The 8,267-nt window shown below is 38.2% G+C and overlaps 1 protein-coding gene across 1 annotated transcript; it reads right to left on the bottom strand.

The window, feature by feature from the left end:
- Window positions 1–119: 119 nt before the first annotated feature.
- On the bottom strand, window positions 120–7,654 carry npffl (neuropeptide FF-amide peptide precursor like). Its single transcript, XM_061784925.1, has 3 exons — window positions 4,548–7,654; window positions 2,612–2,727; window positions 120–520 (listed from the first exon to the last, which is right to left on the bottom strand). The coding sequence occupies exons 1-3, from the start codon at window positions 4,698–4,700 to the stop codon at window positions 400–402; spliced, it is 390 nt and encodes a 129-aa protein (XP_061640909.1). The 5' UTR covers window positions 4,701–7,654; the 3' UTR covers window positions 120–399.
- Between the last annotated feature and the right edge of the window lie 613 nt (window positions 7,655–8,267).

The raw sequence follows: 8,267 nt of genomic DNA, 5'->3' as shown, positions 1-8,267 counted from the left end.
CATCTCTACTGTTTATTTCGATATGATACGGATAGGAGGGGAAAAAACTTTAAATATATATATTGTACGTATTGTACGTACAATTTGGTGGTTTTGTAGTACATCAATGAAATGAGCACACGTATGAATGAAACTCCTCCGGGTTCAAAGCTCCTTTATTATTATTTGAAGAGAAAACAAATTAAATGTTTCATTCAATAAAAAGTTCAACTTTTTGGCCCTCAGTCAGAGAGCATTTAGTCCAATCAGTATCATTTATGTTGGTAAAAATAAAAAATAAAAAAAGGTTTGTTTTTTAGCTAAATACATTTATGATTTCAAGGACAAAACAACAGATTTTCCATTTCAGTTTCATTTCTCATAGACAGCGGTCGCCCTCGTCATCCGTGCAGCAGGCTATTATTTCTTGCCAAACCTCTGGGGCACCGCCATACTCCAGATCTGGCCAGGAGCCTCCTCCCACTCGGGCGAGTTGATGTGATCTTCCAACAGGAGCGGCCCTCGGGACGAGCGGCCGAATCTGCCGAGGTGGAGGTGGGAGGAGGATTAGAGACACACGGGAATTGGGCGGAGAGGTGGGTTGGGGGGGTTTAACATTTCAATGAAAAGATGCTTTCATCTCTTTATGGATGGTGACAAGTGTAGAAAAAATTGCTTTTGATGAGGGATGAGTAGATTCCATAGAGTCCTGCAGGTCCATATTGGCTGAATTTTCAAAATGTATGTTTACAGTGGAACATGTACACCAGGGGAAGACATACTTTTATACCTAGCAACCTATTGGGCTACATTTTTGTTCCGTGTCCTCGCTCGTAACGCAAAACAGTCGTATCGTAAATCTTTTTTTTCCCCCATTGAAATACCAATAATTAATTAATGTGCACGACTTGGCCATCTGGGGGCAGTACAATACAGTCTCAAAGGCACAAATGAAGAGGAGTTTCACGCCTACTGTAAGTGACTCAGTAAGTTGCAGCAATAAGAGTCCTTTTTTGTGGAGGATAAAGGATGTATGCCTGTAAGTCCAGTGCACTCCTGCATATTTGTGGCTTGGCGTTTGCAAATTTTTTGGGGAAGATCCCCCGCTGATTAGCTTTTTTTTTTTTTTTTTTTCCCCAATCCCCAGCTTATTCATGATTTTGTTTTCTTTTTTTAATTTCCATGGCAATTATAATGCATGACAATTATTCAAAGACTTTTGCTATTCGCGGTCATGCCCGGTCCCTATCCCCTGCGAATAGTTGGGGTCCACTTTATTGTTATGTTGGCTGCACTGTCTGTGTTCAAATAGCATTACAGTATAACAGCGCTAGATTCATTAGCCTGTCTATAGTTTGTCGTTATCTGTTGAACATAGTTGAGTAGTAACAAGCTACATTTATTCCATTACATTTACTCAAGTAACTTCTTGGACAAATAGTACTAGTTTGAATGCAACAAACGTTTGACTTTTGTTAAGAAGAAATGCTATTTTAACTATGTTACATTGAGCTACATTCCACTCGCTACTTGTATTTTTATCCACAGGTATTTATTATTTCTCGCGTGATCCATATTTGTTCGTCAGAAAGACTTGTGTCACATGACAATCCAAAGTGACTACCTTTGTACCTTTGATTTGACCAATCAAATGGAGCCAGCCAGTCACACAGCCACACACAGAAGCAAGCTTTTGAAGGTGACTTATTTACTCAGAAATCTATATTTACCTTCTAGATTGGCTCTAGCTCACCCGCGACCAGGGTGAGGGTAGGCATATAGAAAATGGATGGACAATGAAAAAGAACGGCTCTGCCACGCGCTGTCATCAGTGGCTGCCTAAAAATGCCCACATTACAGCCTACAAGACCTCCACTAGGAACGTGACAAACATACAAGAGGCCGTCTCGGTTGGCTTTGGCAAAATGTAATGCGCCGTGGAATAAAAGCAGCAGGTCAAACACAGCATGTGATGAAACACAATTTGTGCAAAGCGATGACGATAAAGATGTAAGTTGGCAGAACTCAAATTATTTTTTGCGTAATGAAACAGATAAATGTGGGTGTTGGAGTTGAATATAATCAAATCTTTGCCTGGTGAGCCTGTTGTTCTGTTGAATGTGTGTACACAAAAAGTAATTTTAAGACTATTTATTGTTGCTGAATTTTCCCTAAATTATGTTGTTTTATTTATTTTTTTAAATGATATTGTTAGGTGATATTTTTAATTTCATATTATATATTTTTGTCGATTAGACATTCATGCGTTTTTTTTTTTTTTTTTTTTAAATCAATAAATCAGAAGTTACTCACCAGTTATTCATTATTTGAGTACATTTTTCACTGAATACTCCGACTCTAGTACTTATTTGGAGGACTCATTTTTACTTGAGTCATTTTACAGTACTCTTTACTTGAGTACAATTTCTGGCTAATCTACCCACCTCTTGTCTCGACAATTATTTTGTGAACAATGCATTTTCCTTGGAGCAGGGATATCAAAAGCTTAGCTGAGTTTGTACATTGGAAGTGCATGGCATATAGTCAGTTAACCTTATTTTTTTTCGATGAAAATGTGCAAAATGTGAAAGACGCCTATGTAATTTGCACCGCCTATGTAATTTGCACCAACCTCTGTGGCTGATGGAGGACAGAGTTCCGGACTTCTCTGCGAGAGCCTAGCAACAGAGCTCTGAGCAGCGCAGTCAGCAGACGATTGTCTACGCTGCTGTCCACTTTGACGCTCTCCTGGTGCAGAAAAAAAAACACAAGAAATGGGAAACATGATATCAGGAATAGCAGATGTAAAGAAAACTGGAGAAGCCACATGACTATCCCTGTGTAAAGTATGCGTGGATATTATACCGCCTTGCACACCCTTAGTGTTGCATGTGGAGTCATTTAACTGCAGAGTAGCTCATGTATTTTTTTTAATCATGCCTTGCGGGACACGAGATGGTCCACTTTATTCATCAGACAAGAAACCTTTTTTTTTTTTCCACAAAAGTAAATGTTGAATTATTCATTAAAATATTTAATATGCATTATTTTATTTTATTCCTAATTTTCCAGGGTTGAAAATGAAATCAGAAAAACAAATAAATAATAAGTAGACCTTTATATGGCAATGAATCATATATTTTGCAACTTAACCTTTCAGGAAAGCAAATTAGGTGTTTTTTTTTTTTCTGTTTGTTAGGACTTTTTTCTTTTACTGTATTTACCAAATAATCAATTTATTGTATTTTAACTATTATGTTAATTAATGTAGTGGTTTCATTATTTTTGTTGGGTTTAAAATCATCAATTAAATACTATATAGCGGCACGGTGGACGACTGGTTAGAGGGTCAGCCTCACAGTTCTGAGGACCCGGGTTCAATCCCCAGCCCCGCCTGTGTGGAGTTTGCATGTTCTCCCCGTGCCTGCGTGGGTTTTCTCCGGGCACTCCGGTTTCCTCCCACATCCCAAAAACATGCATTAATTGGAGACTCTAAATTGCCCGTAGGCATGACTGTGAGCGCGAATGTTTGTTTGTTTCTATGTGCCCTGCGATTGGCTGGCAACCAGTTCAGGGTGTACCCCGCCTCCTGCCCGATGACAGCTGGGATAGGCTCCAGCACGCCCGCGACCCTAGTGAGGAGAAGCGGCTCAGAAAATGGATGGATGGATGGATGGATGGATAAATACTATATTTCAAATATTTGTATTGTACTTTAACAATTATTGATTAATTACTGTATTCTAGTAATTTCACTAATTTACTGTATTATTTTTTTTCCATTCAACAGTTTAATATATATTATCTGAATTATGTTTAGTGTTCTTGAACAATTATTTATAAGTTACAATATTTCTATTATTTTGTGATTGTATTTCCATAATTTACTGATTTACTAGAAATGTACTGTAGCTTGATACCTATATGTATTAGCCAATCGCAGGGCACATATAAACAAACAATCATTCGCACTCACAGTCACACCTACGGGCAATTTAGAGTCTCCAATTTATGCATGATTTTGGGACGTGGGAGGAAACCGGAGTGCCCGGAGAAAACCCACGCAGGCACGGGGAGAACATGCAAACTCCACACAGGCGGGGCCGGGGATTAAACCCGGGTCCTCAGAACTGTGAGGCTGACGCTCTAACCAGTCGTCCACTGTCCCGCCTTAATTAATTTACTGTATTAGAATTATTTTTACTGTAGTTTAATGATTAATTATTAATGAATGTAATTCATTCATTTTTTTATTATAACTGCACATTTTATATGTTCTTATTTTTTGTGCTATTTTTTGACCGTACGTGTCCTTAAAAATGTCTTTGAATGATTGGATAATGATTGAAAAGCACAATACGCTGGCGTATCAGTTTTAACTAAAATGTTCAGGATTAAAATAAAGTATTAATTTCAAGTAAATTATTCAAATGGAATCTTGTATTTTTTTAATGATTGAATGTATATAGAATATTGCTTTCCACAAAAAAAAACTTTTTGGATGAGTTGGATAACAGATAGAGGCAGTGTGTATACAGAAGATGGATGTTTTTGATTGGCTGTCTCACCATCTCCAGCAAATGGTTGTCCATGTTGTCCTCTGAGCTGCCCGGCGCCGTATCTTCACGGTCCTCCGAACCGCCTCCGACGTGAATCCCGTGGCTGACGCCCGCCAGCGTTATCAGCAATACTAGAATGGTCACTGCTGCACCCGTGTCCATGTTTGTCAGTCAGGGAAGGAAGAAGAAGACTTTCCAGAAGCTCTGAAGAACTAACAGGTGTCGTGCTTCCTCTTTAGTACACGATGAAAGGTAGTGACCTGGCCTAGTGTCTTTTATACACCATGTGCCGAAACGCTGTCGACCCTCGGGAGACCTGGAGCAAGATACCACGGTGCTAATGGGAGCGAGGGACGGGATGGAGGCTGGACGCGAGGCCATTTAGGCTCAGCATCGGGGTATTTAGTGACGACAGGAGACGGTCATTATGTGGCCCAGAGGACAGCGTGCAGCACAATAGTCAACACTTATTAAACAGATAAATCCCCACAAATGGGCCGTGATCCAGTAGCCCCCCCTGAGGCCGGACTACAAGACAGGAACTGCTTGAGGAAACGTTCATCTGCCTCTTAATCAGCACACAAGCAGAGATACCGTACAGGAGTATGGCCAACAAGACTGTCTGAACATTTCTGAACTTTTCATTTTAATGAGGCCTACTTGGAATGGATTATCCTTTTGGAGGCCTTGGGGGGGAATTTATAAAAAAAAATAATAATAATATAAAAATAAAAAATAATAATCAGCCCCTCACATGTGGGTGGACACGTCGTTCAAAACAGAACGCATGAAAAAATCTCAAGAACCCGTGCACGATTTAACTAGTAGTCGGCTCTTTTGTTTTGAAACAACTTCTACTAGGGAAGTGAGTGAGTGTGGTTAATTGATGGGTCGGTCGGTCGTTTAGTCAGAGTTTTGGTAGTGGGTTGGTGTGTCAGTGGGTCAGTTATTCGGTCTGTGGGTCAGTCTCTGAGTCAGCGGGCGTGTCGGTCGCTCGGTCAGTCAATGGGTCGGTCGATAGGGGTCAGTCGGGCAGATGGTCGTTCAGTCAATTGGTCAGTCGGTGAGTCAGTGGGTGGATGGGTGAGTCGGTGGATCAGAGGGTCAGTTGGTCAGCGGTTCAGTCGGTGGGTCGGTCGTTGGCTCAGTCAGTGGGTCGGTCTGTGGGGTCGGTTAGGGGTGTCGGTGGGTGGGTTTGTCGGTCAGTTGGGTTCAATTTTACAATTTCCTTATTTCTAAAGTTGGTAGAGTCCCATACACACTAAATTGAGTCACTTCACGTAACGTTGTGGAGCTTCTTGCAGGAAGAAGCAAATTATCAATTGTGATTAGATTTTGGTCAGGAGCTGTATAAAAAGCTGAGGATAGATTCATTTTTTGTTGCACCATTTCAAATTTTAGTATATGGTCATGTGCGTCACTCCCTAGAGTTGGTGGTATCCCCCTTACAAACTACTGAGCACACTGTAGAGTATGAACTCAAATGAGTTGGGTTTAGCGCTGTATGGTGGCAGGTAACTCAAGTGACTTCACAAGAAGCAGCGGTTTGGCAGACGACATTAGTAAATATTCTTCAAAAAAGCTTCAAGCTCTTTATTGCCACTCTCCGCTGAAGGTTATGTTGAACCATACATAAAACAAAGATAATTACACGTCGTGGATTTAAAGCAACCACATAGACTCTGCTACCTTAATGCTAGCATATAATGGGAAACTCCATAGGCACACAGACTAACAATTAGCATCTATGTGGTGCTGTTGCTACACTGGTCTGAACACAAGCAGAGCTGCAACACATATAGACGAACCATATACCAATACCAATGGGAATATATTCTTTATCCTCTGCAAAGAACGACTAATATTACGGCTGTACTGAGAAGGCGAGAGATGAGCGATTCTCAAGTGCAGTATATCTGCATGTCTGTCTGATACTGCCTCGAGGTGGCCAAGGTGCACACACCAGAATGAGCATTACTGTATGTTTTTATAAAGTATATTATTAAAGATTACATATACATTACAACATTTTGTTGGAGGCTGGAACGGATGGCATTAACAATTCATTTCAACGGGGAAAGATTTGAGATGAGTGTTTTCAGTTAAGAGCATGGCAAAGGAACAAATTACACAGTATAGTTTTTAGAATAGGATATATTGCATTGTTTACATTCTGGGCACATATTTCCAGTGCTTTACATACTGTATGCATTTGAATGTGTTACCTAACACAAAATATGGAAAGAAACTGTGTTTAATAAGCACTGTCATATTTGTGGGATTTATTGTGTTTATTGTGTGTGCAGTAATTAATAATCCCCACAGTGTACATGCTTGACGCCAACACATCTAATGGGTGACAATCGGCTTAAAGTGAACACACTCACACACACGGATTGTCAATGTTTAACTGCCATGGCAACCAGCGTGTCATCACGAGTTTGTGATTTCAAATACATCTCATAAACCGTTGCGTGAGATAGTGTTCTAATTTTCCCAGACACAATATTAAAAATGAGAGATCCATTTGTATTCTTTTCACTGGAAGTACAAATACTTCCAGTAGCCGCTAATAAGTCCTCATAATAACACATCAATGCTGACTCACCGGAGGAAACGATAAAACATAAGAGCGTTTGTACATTTTGGTGGACAAATGTGTAACACGGCACATTTGTTCACCTTGGATAAAGTTTTCTTTTTCCATAATTGCTGAAATCTCCCTTTTACTTAGGCATTTAAAGGGAATCCCTCTGAGTTGTTTGGACTTCCTCTACTGGTCACTGATTGCAATGAAATACTTCATTATTGTAACATGGCAAAGGAAGCTGCATTTGGTATGGGGGGGTTGTTTGTGCTGAAATTAAATAAACAGTAATCAATTCAACACACAGTTAAAAGATGAATTCATTATTTAAATTGTGGGGGAAAAAACAAATTCAATTATCCATTAATTTTTGACCACTTTTATATATGTGATGATTTAATATGATGATGTTTTAATATTTTTTTTAGTTTAATGGTATTTTTAATTAGTAATTACATTTTCAACTATATAGTATAACAATATTCAGTATTTAAATATGTATTATTTAATGGAATTTTATTAATCAATAGAATTTTTATCCTTTACTGAAATTTGTATGTATTTGATGACCTTTTAACTATTATTTAATGGCATTTTATTCATTCAATTTTATTTTTAATTATTAATATAATAGTTAAACATTTAACAGCATTTTTATTTAAGCATATTTTATTCATTTTGTTATTTATTAACTATTCAATGGAATTTTTATTTCATGACATTTGTATTATTCAATTGCATTTTTATTAATTTTAGAGTATTTTCATTTGATCATTACATTTTTCATTCTTTAATTGATTCTCAAAATTTAGTTCATGCCTTTTTGAATTACTGGCATATAACAGTATATTTATTTATTTATTGAATTAGTAATTACTTAATAGACTTTTTCGTTTACTATTGTGACTTTTGTGACATTTTTAAAAATTATTGAAGGACATTTATTTAAAGACCTTTGTATACGAGATGCCTTGCCTTTACCAAACAGTTTGCTCTATTTCTCAGATGAATTTGAGAAATACTTTTTGGGGGGTCTAATACAGTGAACCCCAGATTTTTTTGTTTGCCAGACCATACTGTTATTTTTTTTTATTTACAAAGTTACAACAGCGCAACCAAACAAAAATAAATAAGACTGAGAG

Source organism: Phyllopteryx taeniolatus, chromosome 9 (assembly GCF_024500385.1).
Source record: "Phyllopteryx taeniolatus isolate TA_2022b chromosome 9, UOR_Ptae_1.2, whole genome shotgun sequence".
Lineage (NCBI taxonomy): Eukaryota > Metazoa > Chordata > Actinopteri > Syngnathiformes > Syngnathidae > Phyllopteryx > Phyllopteryx taeniolatus.
The sequence above is the reverse complement of the archived record's forward strand: the minus strand, read 5'-3'. Positions and strand labels throughout refer to the sequence as shown.

Coding starts and splice junctions, on each gene's coding strand:
- npffl (XM_061784925.1), bottom strand. CDS start 4,700: ATGGACACGGGTGCAGCAGTGACCATTCTAGTATTGCTGATAACGCTG. Junction 2,728..4,547: donor ACAACCATTTGCTGGAGATG/GTGAGACAGCCA, acceptor TTTCTGCACCAG/GAGAGCGTCAAAGTGGACAG. Junction 521..2,611: donor GTCCTCCATCAGCCACAGAG/GTTGGTGCAAAT, acceptor CCACCTCGGCAG/ATTCGGCCGCTCGTCCCGAG.